General features: G+C 46.7%; 1 protein-coding gene across 5 annotated transcripts in view; it reads left to right on the plus strand.

Moving 5' to 3' along the window:
• The window catches only part of COX10 (cytochrome c oxidase assembly factor heme A:farnesyltransferase COX10), a 140250-nt gene extending 124911 nt beyond the window's left edge, over positions 1-15339 (plus strand). For 3 of the 5 annotated variants that reach the window (XM_015437656.3, XM_074018622.1, XM_074018619.1), the window contains one exon: positions 13491-15339. In XM_015437656.3, the coding sequence (XP_015293142.3) occupies positions 13491-13894 (404 nt within the window). In that variant the 3' untranslated portion in view covers positions 13895-15339. The remainder of the gene's footprint in view (positions 1-13490) is intronic. The other 2 variants (XR_012425299.1, XM_065532794.1) reach the window with 1 other exon arrangement.
• The last annotated feature ends 3450 nt before the right edge of the window (positions 15340-18789 follow it).

The raw sequence follows: 18789 nt of genomic DNA on the forward strand, positions 1-18789 counted from the left end.
CCTATCTGATGGAGACACCCCATCCCTGGCAGGAGTGCCTGAACCCTATTCAACTTCCGCAAACCTGGCACAAAGCAACAAGAACCTTCTGTATCTGGGAAGACCCAGACAGGGCCAGAGTCAGAGCCGCGGATTACAGCCTTAGGGACGGGTAGCACAGGAGACTGATATGGGCAGTTCAGTCCCCGGCCATGGAGAACTTGGTCACCACTGTTGTGCGGTGTTGTCCTAGGGCCCAGGTTCTTGCTGAGGGCTAGAGGCCCTTGTCACACTTCCAGGCAGTTTCTCTCCTGAAGAGAGCCTCAGCATGTGCAGGCTGGAGTTGCCTCCCCGGAGGCTAGAGAAAAAGAACTTTTCAAAAGTCCTCACTTAGGAGTGCACATTCAGGCAAGAGCCCTCATTTGTTTAGGGATAGTCTGGATTTGGCTAAACTGCTAATAGTCATATTTATTTATTTATTTATTTTTATTTTATTTTATTTTTTTTTTTTTGAGACGGAGTCTCGCTCTGTCGCCCAGGCTGGAGTGCAGTGGCCGGATCTCAGCTCACTGCAAGCTCCGCCTCCCGGGTTCACGCCATTCTCCTGCCTCAGCCTCCCGAGTAGCTGGGACTACAGGCGCCCGCCACCGCGCCCGGCTAGTTTTTTGTATTTTTTAGTAGAGACGGGGTTTCACCGTGTTAGCCAGGATGGTCTCGATCTCCTGACCTCGTGATCCACCCGTCTCGGCCTCCCAAAGTGCTGGGATTACAGGCTTGAGCCACCGCGCCCGGCCAATAGTCATATTTAAAATAAATGTTTTTAATGTTGATTATAGTCTTTCTATAATACAGATTGAATCATTTGTATACAAACTCATTAATGATGGACAGCTAAGGGCAGCTCATCCCTTGTTTAGGTAGCAGAATGAAAGTACATATTTGTCTTGGAAAGCGAGACCCCTTATCTACCTCAGTAGAACCTGGTATAAAACAGAGCAGCCTGAAAGACGTGTATAACTACAAAGAGAAGTTCCCTGGGCAGTTTTTGAGGTTGGCGTCTATTACAGTATATCCTTTTACTTTAAATCTTAAAGATACATTGTGGGGCACACAGTAACAACATGACTTACTGCCCCCAGGATCCTAATTAATTGCAGATCAAACCATAGGCTTAAAGCCTTGTCAAGATTATACAGAAAGAATACTGCTACTTTACATAATGCTTTAAACTACTTCAAAAAAGTTTCCAAACATTAATTTGATAGAACCAACTTGAGATAAGCAGCAAATACTTAATTGAATGAACAAATCAGTGAATATAGGTACCTTCCATTTTACAGGTGACAGAATCTAAGAGAATGTATTTTTTAAAAGATTTTTATTGCTGGGATTTTAGGAACTGGGTTGAATATGGTTTTATATTGCTTGGTCATCTTCTAGAGCTGTACTGTCTTATATGGTAGCCACTAGGCTCAAGTGGCTATTTAAATTTAAATTTATACTAAACTTTAAAATTCAGTTACCCAGTCCCATTAGCCATATTTCAAATGCCCAAAGGCACATGTACCTAGTAGCTACACTATCCAGAGCACAGATGTAAAACATTTCCATTATTGCAGAATGTTCACTTAGACCGTACTGCCTAGGTGGAAAGATTGATGTCCTTATGAATCTATATTTCATCATCCTCACCTGAATATGTACTTCAAATAATGAGACTGTACCTGTGGTCTCACTGAAGTCTAAAACAGTGGTTCGCAAACTTCAGTGCACACGATAATTACCTGGAGAGCTTGCTAACACAGAAATTCCCGGGCCCTACCCCTGGAACTTCTGAATTCAGTGGGCTGGTATGGAGTCTGAGAATTTTTATTTCTAACAAGTTTCTAGTTGTTGCTGATGCCCGTGGTCCAGGGACCACATGTTAAGAACCACCAGTTTGCAAAGATAGAACCAGAGAGAGCTCTAGCCATTAGAATATCTTAAAAATACCTAGAGATTAGGGCATGGGCAGATGGTATTATTTGAGATGTACTAATGATATCAACAGGGGGGATATCTCTCATCTGGGTTCTTGTCTTAGGGGACGTGTATAGTTATAAAGAGCCCTTCTGAGAAAAAAAAATGGCCAAAAAGGCTTCCCTTCTTCTGTGGTATTGCCAAGCACTTAATCTTTGAGCCCCTAAAGATGGATCACTTTGGATAGCCACTTTTATAAACTGGTCCCCATCATCGCTTCATCATGCAAGTGTCAACTGGGGGCCTACTGTTTGCCAGGCATTGAGAGACACAAACATCACTAAAATCCAGTGAGTGTCCTCAGGAAATCATGTCTCAGGGTCTTTGGGGAGAGGCAGGCAGGTAATCAAATGACTGAGTGATCTAAGAGCTTTTGCAGGGTATCTTCAGAGGGCTGTGGGCTCTCTTAACTTATCCCAAACTGGTCCCAGATGACTTTGGTGAAGAAAGACTACAGAATTAAGTCATGACCAGTCTACTTGAGGAGGAAGTATGCTTTCCAAGAAGAGGGAAGAGCCTGTACAAAGGCTTACAGGCCTGAAAGCCAGTGCACAGTGGGGTGGGGACACGCGCAAGGATGAGCCACCTATAGAGGAACTCATACTTCATTCAGTGGTGAGAAAGCCCCACTGGAGCTTGAGGCAGCCTAACAGCAGGGCCATACTTTCAGGATCATTTAACAGTGTGCTGCAGGTTCTCCGAGGTATTGGAAAGTCAGTACATTGCAGAAGCCTGCCTTTATTGTCCTTCCAAGCCTGTGTGCCTCCTCTCACCTCCTACTTCCTCTCCTCCACTTCCTTCTCTCTGCACTAGAGCTCCGCCTACCCTAGACCTGCCCCCCCCCACACTCTCTTTGCCCTACCTAGTTAATTTAACATTTTGCCTCTTAAGTAGTGAAGCGTCAATCTGATCATCCTTTGAAGAAACAGCTTGTTACCACCAGTGACCCTCCAAGTGGGGAAATGGATGAAGGATACGTGTTTGAAGGGAGGCAGGTTGCGCTGAACATACTCCCTTATGAGCCAGGACATCAAATAGCCAGCACCAACCTTTAGTCACCCAGTCACCTTGACTGTGGATACTTTTGCAAAAGCCCTTCCTGGGGCTCAGTAGATGGTAGTCAAGATGGAGAGGAAGCAGCTGGGCAAAGATTTGAAATGGAAATCCTGCAGCCTCATGTATTGAAGGCCCAGCTAACCATCTGGTTTGGAGGGGAGACATTTACAGATTGGTAGATACAGAAAACACTGTGCATTCAAGGCAGCCCGTGGGTCACAGGGCTCCCCCAAGCAAGGAAATGCAGCATGTCGGGAAGTTCCTTTTCCCCTCTGTGGTGTCTGGATCATTTCGCGGTTTTTGTGGTGGCTACGAGGTCACATTAAGAATTCCAAGGGGCCTTGAGCACCGAAGAAATTGTGATGCCCTCTCTCTTCCTGCAAAGACATAAAATATAAAATAACTCTAAGGATGTTCCATGGGATTCTGATTTTTTTTCCCCCCCACAACTACTTTGACTTTTTAAAAAATCAGACAGTGTAAAGGAACTTCTAATTGTTCTAGATGCCCGGTGAGAGGTGTGGGTCCCACGCAGGTGTCTGACCTGCCTGCTTCGGGAATCCAGCATGGGGTGAGTGAGGTAAGATGGCGGGGTGAAGAAAATGACACAGATGAGAAGACAGCCGTTGTAAAAGCTAAGCAAATGTGAATTGTTCTTAATGTTTGCTGTTTTATAACTGCACAATGAACTGTAAGCAGCTCAGCTTTTGTCCCCATCACAGTGCCAACAGCTTTCAGTCCAGTGCTTGCTACAGAGAGTGCTGTGCTGCAAAGCGCGGGTCCAGCCCAGAGAACACTCCTTGTGGTCATTCTGTTAGGAAAGTCGGGTCTCTGCAGTCCCGCTGCTTCTGTGCACAGGAAATAACTTCATTTTACAAAGCCCTTCTGTCTATAAAGGTAATCATTACAATGGGATTTTACTTGTGTCCATTTTCCTCTGAGCCTCAGAATTAGGCCTTTTCCTCTCACCTGCCTAATTACCTTGTCTTAATTCTTTTTTAGTATTCTGCTAACAGCAGAAAACATTAAAAATGCTTCCTAGCTAAAATTCAGGAAAGGCAGAATGAGAGGGTTGCTTTCTGACCCCTGGTCTAGCCAGCTTGTTGTCACCGGAACTGCAGTACTGGGTTTCATTCTGCACACAGGGAATGGCAATGACAGAAGTGACCTGCTGCAGCTCCGGTGAAGGAGTCCACTCTGAGGAGGTAGCGGAGGGAGGGGACTGCAGATAAGTGCCCAGCCGACATTCCAGCTGCAAGCAGGCCTGGAGCCACACGCATTAGGCCTCTCAGCAGTGTTTATCTCCAGAGACTATTAGTGTATCTCAGAGGCTTTGAGTTAAATCCCCTCCCCCTCCTTCTGGCCAAGGCCCCCTCTTTTCGTCACTCCCATATCTTAGAAAGGTTCAGGTTCTTTTTCCTCATTTTCCTAAATTTGAATAAATCCCATGTTTTGGGAGTGTATGGATTGGGCCTCCGTAATGACCATCTTGTAGAGTGGATTTGCAGTCGCCTGTGGCTTGTAATTCAAATGTGTGTTAAGCATTAATTATGTCACCCAACATTTAGTTACAAATGAGGACTTAGAAATGGGCTCTTATCAGGAAGTGACACTGGGCAGATGGATGGTTTTAGTAACAAAAAGAGAATGAGATTTTTTGCCCTCAGCTGGTAAACTACAAAATGTTCAGTGCTGTTTCACTTTATTTACCTCTCTTATTCCTGGATGAGAAAGTAGAGTCAGAGTGAATTTATTCACTCACTCATTCAACAAATATTTATGGAAGGCTTACTAAGTACCAGGTACTGTTTAACCCACGCACTTAACGATTTCCTTTATAATGCTGCCTCAGTTTGAAACCAAGCTTGCAAATGAGTATCTGTGTCTGTGTTCACTTTGTATAAGATTTTACTATAACTAGCCTTAGCACTCCAGATTAAGTTATAGTAGCCTTGGAGCTCCAGATTAAGCTAAATGATGTTTTTAAAGACAAAATAAGGAACATTTTCATGGGAACATTAGCAAACAAACAATATTTAGAACACTATATTCTCTTGAAAGACCAAAAAAAAAAAGAGAGAACTATGAAAGAACATGCTAGAAATTATGTTGCAAGCCCCCAGATTGGTGGTAAAATTGGAGGCAAACTGGTACCAAGGGCGCTGAGGTCTTATCAGTTGTGCTGTGTTGACCATAATTGATCACTAGCTTTGAGGGAGCTGGGCCAGTGCCTTCCTGAATGAATGATAGATGACGGTGTGGTAGGCCAGCCTCTGGTAGACGTGTGCCTGGAGCAGAATGCACATGTAACTAGTATTCTTCAATGAATTAATATTTAAGTGATAAGGATGGAAAGACCTTCCAACATGAGCTAAGGGAGTAGGAAGCATTTGAATTTCAGAGAGGATTCACAGGTGCTTGAAATGTCCTTCCAAGGAAATGGCAAGAAGAGAAAAAGGGGAGCACTGTTTTCAGAGTCAGAGCTTTTTGCTTCCTTTACTCCCGTCTTCCTCTCTAAGTGAAACCTCCCCATGACTCTGCCTGGAGGGAGGCAGCACACAATGAGGTGAGGGAGAGGAGAGAATCCAGCTCCCTCCCGCCCCCTGAGCCTCTCCATTATTCCTAAGCTACTAGCAAAGAATTCTTCAAGGGCAAGCAGTTATTGCCCACTCTATTTCCTATTTTCAGGGGACTTTTAATCTTCCCTTTTGTCGCCTGTGCAGTTGATAAACTGGCCCCACATCCTCTTCCCTTTATCTGCAGCACCATAGAAGTCTATTGCACTGTTGAGGCTGATCTGTTTCACAAGCTCCTTTGTGTTGCCCCTCAAAAGAAAGGCTTTGAAATCTGTGACCATGAAGCTCTGGGTTTGGCTTTGCTTCCCCAGCTAGCCCCCAGTCTACATAACCACATAACCCTGAAAGCACAAATAGAGCCGGCCATGGAGCAGACGCGCTACCGTGGGCCCCATCATAGAGGAGCCTATTGTACTGGCGAGGGAAGACCTCCCAAACCCAGCACCAAGGTTCACTGGAGCTAGGGCTCTTTATCCTTTGCAAGGCCATGCGTGGATGGTGAGTGACAATGGGTTTGGGGGGTGGGGTGGGAAGGTGCCCACTGGGCAGTCAGAGAAAGCAAGCCGAAACCGATGAACTCCATTCCACAGGGAATTTCCTGACAGAGTCAGCTCCAGCTTGAGGATTTTTGTCTCCATTCCATTCCGATACCATTTAGCTGGAATTGCCTTAGTTTTGTCAGCAAAGTGATGGAGGTGTGCCGTGGACAAGAGCATTTCTGAACAATGGACAGAGGTGGAAATAATTGCGATTCTCCTCCAGTCTGTATGTCGTCGGATGTTTGATAGAAGTTTCAAGAGAATGTAAAAATACATACATTTTCAACGAGTCATCAGGAAGATATTAATGAGCCTTGCCCCACCTAATACAGCCCTCTAATCAGAGCCAGGTGCCACTGGATGAGGGTTCCCTCCAGCTGTTCTCACACACACTACTGCGCATGTGCCCTTCTCCATTTTCTGAGTAAGGAGGGAAGTAATGATGCCCTGCACACCTGGACATTCTGTGGAGTTGCCTCTGCAGTGGGATTTCGGCCCCATGTTCTCAGGAAGCTGTCGTGCTCTGGAGAGCCATGTCTACAGATATGCCACGTAGATTTTCAGAATTTTCTATGTTCATAGACTAGCAAGTAATCGATTAACAGAAAGGAAGTGCACGTTTCTTTCCAATGTGATTAAACCAAATATGTACAGAGATTGTGCAGGGTTAGGCAGGAAAATGGGAAGATACGGTTAAAAGAAGTCAAAAGCACATGGTTTGTGTGAATGGATTGAAACTCAGAGACCAGTTTTAGATCTCAGTTTACAAATTCTTCCAGGAAGCCTTCCCTGACCTCTCAAGGCTGAATTAAGTGTTCTCCTGCCCTGCACTAAGTAACATTCACCGTGGACTGTAATCCCTTTGTGTTGTCTTTCTCCCTGGCCAGACACCAGCAGAGGACTTTGAAAACAGACTGTCCTATATCTAGGGGCACACAGTCCAGATTTGTTGTCATAGATGACAGACCCAATAAAAATGGACTGCTTTAGGAGCTTGAGGCAGAGGAGATGAGTGGAATACTTATCTTGAAGGAAGGTGAGGTCTTTGAATTAGTCCACTGAGTGCTTTATGTTTACTCCACAAGGAAGGTGGGTTCCACCACAGCCCCGGCACTAATTCAAGTCTTCCTGTTCTAGTTCACCTTATCTTGATGAAGAGAGTAATTAGTTTTCAGCTTTTATAGGAGGAGAGGCAGTTGAAGCATATCAAGTAAAGCTGTGTGTGGGTGGTGGTTTTCTGATTACAATCCATTAAGGCTAGGCTGTGATTTCCAAACCTCCTTCATTTGCGACATGAGCCAAACCCACACCCAATTTCCTCTTACAGAAAGCAGCATGCTACTCTCAGGAAAATGATTTCTTTAATTATGTTTATTTTAAGCAGAAGCATTACTGAAAAAGTGTATTGAGCAAAACAAAATACTTCGGTTGACACACACAAGAAAAGGAGGGCTTTTGAGAAAGACAAGGAAAATCCCACATTTGGAGCTGGTGTTTTAGCCATTTTCCAGCTGAGGTTGCTCCTTCTGAGCCATTTCTAGAGCAAAGCAGACACTGAGCCCTGAATGATCCAATCCCTCCCCCCATTTCTAAGTTATCACTGATGTTGTTTTTCTTGAAAGACACTTCCCCCTGTGCTTGTGGCTGTCATACTGCAAACTCTTTGAATCTGAGACAGCTTGTGAGCTGGGGCTGGGCTTCTCTGTACGTCGTGTTCAAAGTCTCAGCATGACCCTGCGCCCCGAGACAACACTTCCTCTTACCAGTCACTTTAAAATCCAGAGGTCACTTTATTTCCCATCAAAATACAAAGAAGTCTCCTTGCATCACCCTGTTTACTCCATCAGTTGCACCTGAGCATTCCAACCTTTCCTCTGTCCTTTTGAATTCCCTGGCAGTACTCACTGCCAAGTGAATGCCATCTGGTTGATGGTTTTGTTGTTAAAACAGATCTCTCTCTCTTTTTTTTTTTAAGGTACTAGAAAATGCTTCTGCAATTTTTTCTTTCAGCAAGCCTTCCTCTGCCCACAGCATCCAACAGTCCATTGATGTAGGAATGTCACTAATTTGAGTCTCTGTGTGGCAACAACTTTCTTTTTTTTTTTTTTTTTTTTGAGACGGAGTCTCGCTCTGTAGCCCAGGCTAGAGTGCAGTGGCCAGATCTCAGCTCACTGCAAGCTCCGCCTCCCGGGTTCACGCCATTCTCCGGCCTCAGCCTCCCGAGTAGCTGGGACTACAGGCGCCCGCCACCTCGCCTGGCTAGTTTTTTGTATTTCTTAGTAGAGACGGGGTTTCACCGGGTTAGCCAGGATGGTCTCGATCTCCCGACCTCGTGATCCACCCGTCTCGGCCTCCCAAAGTGCTGGGATTACAGGCTTGAGCCACCGCGCCCGGCCTTTTTTTTTTTTTTTTTTTTAAGAATTGGTGTCCTTAATCCCAGCACTTTGGGAGGCCGAGATGGGCGGATCACGAGGTCAGGAGTTCGAGACCATCCTGGCTAACACGGTGAAACCCCGTCTCTACTAAAAAATACAAAAAACTAGCCGGGCGAGGTGGCGGGCGCCTGTAGTCCCGGCTACTCGGGAGGCTGAGGCAGGAGAATGGCGTAAAAACCCGGGAGGCAGAGCTTGCAGTGAGCTGAGATCCGGCCACTGCACTCCAGCCTGGGCGACACAGCGAGACTCCGTCTCAAAAAAAAAAAAAAAAAAAAAAAAAAAAGAATTGGTGTCTTGCTCTGTCACCCAGGCTGGAGTACAGTGGTGCAGTCATAGTTCACTGCAGCCTACAACTCCCAGGCTCAAGCAATCCTCCCTCTTCAGACTTCCAAGTAGGTCAGACTATAGGCATGTGGCCCCTTGCCTAATTTTTTTTTTTTTTTTTTTAGAGATGGGGTCTTGCTATGTTGCCCCAGATAACCAATCACATTCTAACAGAAGGTGCTAATATCTTGTGCCAGTAGTGCTGAATATCATCAGGCAAATTAGTCTTTCTCATCTATAAGACGATGATAATGGTACCTATAGGCGGGGTTGTTGTAAAGATTAGAAAGCATATGTGTAACTGCCTGGCACATGACAGCCACAGGCATTTCAACTGAGATGTTTATCATGTACCTCAAAGTTAAAATAGTCAAAAATAAAACTGGTCGTGTCTCTACCATGAGCACACTCACTAGTGTCTGTCCTAGGGTTCCCCACCTGAATAACCCCCCTCTGCCATCCCCTCTGTCTCTCGACTCCCAGCCTGTTCTCCCCCTGCGCTGGGGGAAGACCCCACTCCTTATCTTGATTTCCAGATGCCTTCCCAGCCCCTTCTTGTAACTCTCCCTTCCTCATTCCAGCCTCCATGCTGTCCCAGAGGCCTACTGGGACCTTTCCCAGCATCTGATAGAGTTCTGCTTGCCATTAGTTGAGTCATGGCTTAAATATCACCTATGGAAAGGCTTTCCCCGAGCACTCAGTCTCAAGTCACCCCCATTGCATTACCCTGTTTTGAGTCTAGTCTCAAAATAGCGATCAGCACTGTTACTTATGTTTATGTCCATCTCCCTCTAGACTTTAAGCAGGACTTTGTCTTGATTGCCACTGCCTTTCTAGCACCCAGAATTGTGCCTACATGTGAGACACCTGTCAACTGTTTACCAGGTTAATGGATTCAATAAATAGTAGCTGCTCCTATTATCAGCGTTAAAATTAAATTTTTATACATATATATACACGTATGTATCTTAGTTCATGCAAACACACTCAACTATATATACACATATATATGTATGTATAAATACATAATTTAAGGTTAAAAATGAATTTGGGGGATTTGACAGTAACCCTACTGAAATAGGGACCCTAAAATCAGGTCTTTGTTATGTTTCCTCCCATACTGGAAGACTGAAAAGGGGTTGACTGACTTATGGAAGCCACAGAAAACTCTTCATGGATATAAAAGGAAGCCCTCATCCCTCTTAAATCATCTGTACCCACACAAATTCCACTCGGTAAACTACAACTGCCCTGCCTGATAAACGTAACTCAGAAATGATTAAGTTTCTCTCCAGAACAATGTGCATTAAAAATCCTCCTCCTTTCTTTTAGATGACTTGCAAAGCCTGCCCCTAGTGTCACTCTGCATTCTCCGCTGTTGAGAAATACAGATCAGAGATTAAAGGAGGAGCTGGTTCCTTCTCATGCTCATTGGCATTTGCACAAACAGGGGCCCCTCAGTGGCTTATAGCCTCAGACTTATTTTCTGAAGTATTCTGCATTATGTAAAGTGCTCTGTCTCCTGGTGAGTTCTGCCTAGCAATAGCCCCCAGCTCCCTTTTTCTGAACATTCCCACAGACCAGAGGCTTAAAAGATCCTCATTACCTGAAATAGGACTGTGGTTACAAATCCTCAACCTCTTCTCCCTCTGGGCAGGATGGCGCTTTCCAGGGTAGATGACACAGTGGGTTGGTGAACTCTCAATTCTCTGCCAGGGACCCCATGGGAAGGCAGTTCCAAAGGAGGGGAAGGAGAAGGTAGACAGAATCCTACAGTTCGCCTGACGGGTTCCCAAGCCAGTGTTGGGAAACAGTGATCTTGGGGATAGCTTAGAGTAAATCCACTTTTTTTCCACATTGGCTCCCACGATGAGTTTGGGCGCACTTTACTACAATATTATTACTTACTTTCTATGTTCTAATGCCTGGAGATTCACAGGTAAGTGAACATACCCTAAGAAGTTCACCTCAGGTAGGAAATGCAGATACATAAATGTCTGCCTGGATTACTCAGGAAAAGACGCTTACAGTTGCTTATCAGAGACCATACCCACACTCTGGCTGCCAGACCCTCTTTGTGACTTTCCCCTTAGATATCCCAAAGGCATCTCAGACTGAACACACCCAAGGTCACACTTACAACCTCCTCTCCTCTTCTTCCCTGCTTGTCTCAATGAGTGGTGTCTCCATGGACCCATAAGCCCAGGACTTGCTATTGATACCTCCTCCCTGTCTCCTCCCCTCCTTACTTACACTGCATGCACATCCTGTCCCTTTGCCTCCCAAATTCCTTCCAAATTCACCTTCTTGGCATCTCTACTGTCACCATCCTGATCCTAACTACTGTCATCCTTCATCCCCTCACTCCTCATCTCCTGATTGATCCTTCCATACCTGCTTTAGGCCCCTCCAGTGTGTCCTTCACAAATAGGATCACTTAGCACTGGTGCCCCTCCCCTCACCCCCTACACACATAGGTGCACACACGCACACACGCAGGCACACATGCTCAGCACTCATATACGTTAAGATCCTTCCGTGGCTTTCTGTTGCCTTTAGAATAGCAAAGTCAAGGCCGAGTGCAGTGGCTCATGCCTGTAATCTCTGTACTTTGAGAGGCTGAGGCAGGAGGATTGCTTGGGGCCAGGAGTTCAAGGCCAGCCTGGGCAACATGGTGAGACCCCATCTCTACAAAAAATTGTTTTAAAAAGTTTTCTGAGTTTGGTGGCGTGCACCTATCGTGCCAGCTATTCAGGAGGCTGAGATAGGAGGATGACCTGAGCCCAAGAGATCGAGGCTGCAGTGAGCTGAGACCATGCCACCGCACTCCAGCCAGCCTTGTCCTGAAGAACTTTCCCTGTCATTCTCAGCACTCCAGCCAAGCCACACCACCTTCCTTTTTTTCCTCATGCGGTAAACTTGACTTTTTTAACATATATAGTTCTGTGACTCCTAACACGTGTTAATCTTTTTTTTTTACACCACCCACACCTCAAACCTTCCAGCCCCAAGGCCTTTATGAATACTGTCCCCTCCACTAGCCCTGACTTGACAAGGTCACCACTCTGTCCAGCTCAGCTCAGACATCCCTTCCTCAGAGAAGCCTCCTCTGGTCCCCTAGACTCAGTCATCTCTTGTTGTGTGTCTTCACTGCACCATGCTCTTTTCCTCACTGCATTTGGAGTGGTGACTTTAGAGTGACTAGTGTGGCTCTTGACGTCCACCTCCTTGAGCGAAGGGTCTGCTCAGTGCAGGCAGGAGCACGTGTAGATTGTTGCTCGCCATGGTATCCCCAGCGCCTAGCACGGTGCTTACCCCATGGTAGGCGCCCAGGGAGCATTCTTGGCGTGAGTACTCAATCACCTGCACAGGAATAGCCAACCCTTGCCTTCCAGCCCCCACCCTGCTGCCTGTCCTTAGGTGGCTTCGTGCATGTCATAGAAGGACGCTGGCCTAAAAATCAAGCAGCCATGTTTTGAATTGCCCTTCCACCTCTTTTTGGAGAACTTGACATTGTCTGATTTTTTTTTTCAATGAAGATTATGAATCTACCTCAAAATCCAATGGTCAGGATTAAATGGGGCAAACTATGAGAGTAGGGTCTGTCATATAATAGGAGCTCAGCGGACAGCAGCCTTCATTCCACCCGTGTGGGTGCTGGGGAGACTGTTCCAGAGAAAGGGGCAAAATGGTGCTCAGGGTATTATGTCCTTGTTGAAAACTTACAAAGACATGGACGAGTTATCATTGTACTCTGGGACCGTTTTGCCTTTATGACTCATTTTATTTAGCACATGTGGTTTTTCACACCTCCTGCTTGTGCCATTGTGCCAGGCTCTGGGGGATGGTGAGAGGAATGTGGCAGGCATGTGCCCTGGAAGCCCTGGTGAAACAGGTAAACAGATCAGAGCCAGGGTGTGACAAACCCGTCTGCAGGTACATCCAGCTCTGTGTCAGTGCTGAGCCGGGAGCGCCAACAGCCCTGGGAAGGGAGCCAGGGTTCACGGAACAGGCAGAGCTGACTCGCAGCATCCTCCAGGTTACAGCACTGCTTCCACCTGCCTGAAGCCACACACCCAGGTCCCAGCAGGCGGAAATGGAGCTCAGCGCTCTAGCACAGAGGTTGCACCCGGAGGTGGTACTGAAGTAGATACTGAATTCCCTACGGTGTTTGTCCGTGTATAGGGGCTTCTTTCCTCCCCACAATGTGGGAAGGCATGAGGAGCACCAGGTGTGCAGGAGCCACCGATGCTAAGGGTTCTGCAGCGCAGGCAGCGTTCCTGTGAAGCAGGGTCTGAGCCAGACCCCACAGCCTCCTGCCCCCAGGCACGCAGGCACCCCCAGGTGAGAAAGGAGGCATCTTAGCTCATCGGCTGCCCCACCAGCCTGATGTAAGCACCTGTCTCCCAGCCACCCTGTGATATAGGCAGGCAGTGATGAGAGCACAGGGTGGCAGAGCTTCTGAGCTGCCAGGCAGACTGTCCCAGGAGAGGAAACCATTCTTTGGAAATCTCTGGTGATGACTGCCTCTGTCTCCCTCTCCTGCCCTGACCCCAACACAGGTGCATTTCTCCTGGGAGGAATCCTCTACTCCTGGCAGTTTCCTCATTTCAACGCCCTCAGCTGGGGCCTCCGTGAAGACTACTCCCGGGGCGGCTACTGCATGATGTCGGTCACCCATCCGGGCCTGTGCCGGCGCGTGGCGCTGCGCCACTGCCTGGCCCTGCTCGTGCTGTCCGCAGCAGCTCCTGTCCTGGACATCACCACGTGGACCTTCCCCTTCGTGGCCCTTCCCATCAACGCCTACATCTCCTACCTCGGCTTCCGCTTCTACGTGGACGCAGACCGCAGGAGCTCGCGGAGACTGTTCTTCTGCAGCCTGTGGCACCTGCCGCTGCTGCTGCTGCTCATGCTCACCTGCAAGCGGCCGCGCGGGGATGAGGACGCGGCGCCCCCTCCCAGCTGAGCGCATGGGGACGCCCACCGCTCCTTTCCCTCCACGGCCAGGCGAGCATGTTGTGGTAATTCTGCATCACAAGAAGAGAAAATGCTGGGCTTAGAACAAGATTATAAATGAATTTGGTGCTCAGTGATCACTTGACGGTTTTTTTTAAGAAGAATACCCAAAATGTTCCCCAAATAAGAACTGCATCAGCTCAGTCAGTGAACACAAAAAAGGAATATTTTTCCCGTTGAGGGTCTTTATATATAATCTCTCCTCCATCCCCACCCTCCATTCTGTTTCTTCTTCCTCACATGGGTATACACATACACAGCTTCCTCCTTACCCCCACACCACACACACACTCCACCTGCCCAGCGGAGTGGCACTTTGTGGCCAGACAGCGTGAACCTCATGATCTGCTGTCTGTAGTTCTGTGAGCTCAGGTTCCTCAAGGGCCTCGTGGCATCCCCTTCGTGGTGACTGAGCCAGGGCCTACATTTTTGATTTTCCCCACCCCACACATTCTCAGCCATAGTCCTTCTAACAATGCCAATAGCTAGGACCCGGCTGCTGTGCGCTGGGACTGGGGATTCCACATGCTTGCCTAGGGAGTCTCAAGCTGGACTGCCAGCCCCTGTCCTCCCTTCACCCCCATTGCGTATGAGCATTTCAGAAGTCCAAGAAGTCACAGGCATCTTTGTAGTTCACATTAACATACACTATTGGAAGTATTTCCTTCAGAAAGGGTAGCCCTGGACTTAATACCAACCGGATACCTCTGGTCCCCACCCCATTACTGTACCTCGGTAGTCACTACTGTGGGTCGCCGCTGCTCTGCTACACAGCACAGCTTTTTCAAGGCTGTATTGAGAAGGGAAGTTAGGAATAAGGGTGTGCTGGGCTAACCAGCCCACAGAGCTCACATTCCTGTCCCTTGGGTGAAAAATACTTGTCCATCCTGATATCTCCTGAATTCAGAAGTTGGCCTCCACATGTGCAATGGCTTTAAGAGCCAGAAGACGAGTTCTGGGAATTTTGCGAGTTATCCTGTGGCCAGGTGTGGCCTCAGGTACCAAACAGGGTTACCTGTAGCTCTTTGGTCCTTTGTACTCCCACGGGTCTGCAGAGTCCCATCTGCCCAAAGGTCTTGAAGCTTGACAGGATGTTTTCATTACTCAGTCTCTCAGGGCACTGCTGGTCTGTAGGGATTCATTGGCCGGAGTGGGAGAGTTGAACAGCATTTAAACAGAGTTCTCTTGAAAATGTCTAAAGGGATTGTAGGTAGATAACATCCATCACTGTTTCCACTTATCTGAAATCTTCCCTCTTGGCTGCCCCCAGGTTGTTTACTGTGGAGAACAATGCATAGGAATGTCCGGAAAGCGCCTCTACAACTTGTTACAGCCTTCACGCTTGTACAATTCATGGATTCTCTTTTCGTTCCACAATAAAACGGTATACAAGAACAGGAGTGCGTGTGACGTCATTGGAATTAATCATCCTGTGCCGAGTTCACACCGTTTCTGGTAGAGCTGGCAACACTTGATCACGCCTTCAAGAGCTGGCAGAGGGCGCGTGGGGAGGTTGCTTTTGTTTTGTAAATTTACAAATTATAGTTGTGTATATTTATGAGGTAAAAAAGTGATGTTATGATTTATGAAGACAATTGGAATAATGAAATCGAGCTGATGAATGTATTCATTACCTCATACACTTATTTTTGTGGTAAGAATATTTTTAATGTACTCAGTAATTTTGAAATTATAATACATTATTTACTGCATTCATACAGCGTGTGATATATGTCAAAGGGAGGAGACATAATCGTCCTAAACTGACTTTGTACCCTTTCACCATCTTGTCCCCGTTCCGTTCAACTCCTGGCCTCTCTAACCACCATTCTATTGTCTTCTTCAAGTCTGATTATTCTGGATTCCACATATAAGTATGAACCAATGCAATATTTATCTTTCTGTGCCTTATTAAGTTGAGAACTTTCACCTTTTCATTTAAGAGCAGCACTTTCTGGCTCCTCTGACATCTCTGGATTGCCAGCATCACTACTCTTGCACTGTGAGGCCATGATTAAGCAAAATAAAGGTTACTGAGCACAAGCTCTGCCACCACAGTCGGATTTGATAACCGAGTTGGCTGCTAAGTGACTCATGGGTGGGACGGTGTCCAGCATGGATCTGCTGGACAAAGAGAGAATTCAGGTCCCGAGCAGGTGATGCTAGATTGCATCACACTACTAAGTACAACACACAATCTAAAACTTCTGGAATGTTTATTTCTGTAATTTTCTATTTACTATTTTTGTACCTTGGTTGACCATGGGTAACTGAAACAGTGGAAAGAGAAACCACGGATAAGGGAGAACTGCTATACATATCTGCCTGCCTGGAGAAAAATAAAGCAATATACCTGCTTCTTGTTTGTTGGAAACCCAAACATAATTGACCTGCTGGACAGATTACACTTTTTAGCATCTTTTGGCCACTATTTCCTAACTGCAAGATGTGAAGATACGCTCTGCATCAAAGAGGCTCTCATGTTCACTTACTCATTCAGAGTCCATCACTCAGTGGCTGGGCTCCGCCATGCACATCACAGAGCATCTGAGAGGCAAGGTATCCACCAGCGTGGAACAACTCTGTGCTTGCATTCTGATCATGCCTCATGCCTCACACTTCAGCTTGCATGACGCCACCAACTTGAGCCCTCTGAAAATCCCGTCTGACCACTGCTCACCTCCTCTACCACCACCAGGTTGGTTGAACCACCCGTCTATCCGAGACACATGCCTGCAAGACATGCCTGCAATTTATTTTCCTCTTTGCCCCAGCCCTGTCTGTTTTTCACACGGCAGCCAGCATGATCCCTCTAAGCTACCAGGCAGATCCTGCTATTCCCATTCTCCACCCTGTCATTGCTTCCCTACTTGGTCCCATGCCATCTGGTCCCATGCCATCTGGTCCTGCTCCCCTCTCTGATCTTGGAAATACCTTCTTGCCACACCTACTGTCCTGCCTACAGATCTCCATGCTTTTCCTCAATACTCAAGCACACCCGCTGTGGTGTATTCATATTGATAACTCCTGTTCCCTCTGCGTGGGGTCCTCTCATTTCATTGAGATGACACCTCCTTAGAGAGGCCTTTTTTGGCCACCTTACCAAATAGCACTCCTGTCCCCACCCCCAGTGCTTATTACTTCCTTGCTGTGCTTTGCTTTTTGCTTTTTTTTTTTTTTTTTTTGAGATGGAGTCTTATTCTGTTGCCCAGGCTGGAGTGCAATGGTGCAATCTTGGCTTACTTCAACCTTCGCCTCCTGGGTTCAAGCGATTCTCCTGCCTTAGCCTTCCGAGTAGCTGGGATTACAGGCACCATCTTGCCCGGGTAATTTTGTATTTTAGTAGAGATGGGGTTTCACCATGTTGGTCAGGCTGGTCTCGAACTCTTGACCTCAGTTAACACTACTTCATGTTCTATGTCTGTTTACATATCTCATTATTTAATGACTGTCTTCCCTGGAATATAAGTTCCGTGAAGGCAAGGACTGTATCTTTGCATCACTTTATCTCCAGCTTCTAGAACAAATGCTTAGCACAGAGTAGGTGCTCAATAAATGCCTTTTCCTGAACAAATAAAAGAATAATCCCATCTGGGTTGTATGAAGTCCCTGTGGTCAGAGGGAAACAGCCTGTTAGCCTGGGATAAAGAATGAATGGATTTGGAAAGGTATTGAAGACATGTGGTTCCATGAGAAAAGATGGCTTCCACATAGTCCTTATCTGGCTGGTGCAATCACTCTTCCCACTCCTGACTTCAGGACTCTGTCCCCAGGCTGCACCAACCAGAATGCACTCCACTGCCTCCAGGCCACCACCCCACAGCTTCTACTTGTTTCTGGAATTGCCTTTTCTAACTTCAAACTTCCACCCCCCCCCCCCCCCCCCCGCCACGGCCATTCCTGATGTATTCATTTCCCATAGCACCTATTAATATGTGCCATACACTTTTCACTTGTTACTGACTACCAACCACCACCCCTGAACTGTAAACTCAGTAGGGCAGAAATACCTGTTTCTCACTGCTGTGTCCACAGGCACCTAGAAGAGAAGACAATCCATAAGTGATCATGTGATGGGTGCTTCATCAATGATGAAAGGAATGAACGAGTACCTTTTATGGCATGGTGGGAGGCGGAGGTGGTGGGAGCACTTGAAGGTGGAGGAGATTGGTACATGCCTGCCCCTTGTGACTGAATCTGGAACAGGTGCACCCTTCTACCTGCTTTGTTAAGAAAACTGCCAAAGTCGAACCAAGGCAAGTGACTATTTCTTCCTAGTTTGACTCATTCATCAATTTTCATCATTTTCTGTATCTTCAGGGGTACTTTGACTTAACTACTGAAGGGGTGGCCTGCCTCTCCACACCTGTGGGTGTTTCTCGTTAGGTGGAACGAGAGACTTGAGAAAAGAAATGAGACAGAGACAAAGTATAGAGAAAGAAAAAGTGGGCCCAGGAGACCGGTGCTCAGCATACAGAGGACCCTCAGTATTTATTGATCATTATCTTTACCATCAAAGAAAAAGGGAAGTGGCAGGATAATAGGATCATCGTAGGGAGAAGGTCAGCAGTAAGACATATGAATAAAGATCTCTGTGACATAAGTTTAAGGAAAAGTGCTGTGCCTTGATATGCATATGTAAACATCTCCATAAACCTTTTTAGTGCATAAAGAGCAGCACTGCTAGCAAGTCCCACCTTTCCCCCTAAGGTGGTTTTCTCCTTTCTCAGTAAACAGAACATACAATCGGGTTTTACACCGAGATGTTCCATTGCCCAGGGACGGGCAGGAGACAGATGCTTTTCTCTATCTCAACTGCCAAGAGGCCTTCTTTCCTCTTATACT

This window comes from Macaca fascicularis, chromosome 16, assembly GCF_037993035.2.
Source record: "Macaca fascicularis isolate 582-1 chromosome 16, T2T-MFA8v1.1".
NCBI lineage: Eukaryota > Metazoa > Chordata > Mammalia > Primates > Cercopithecidae > Macaca > Macaca fascicularis.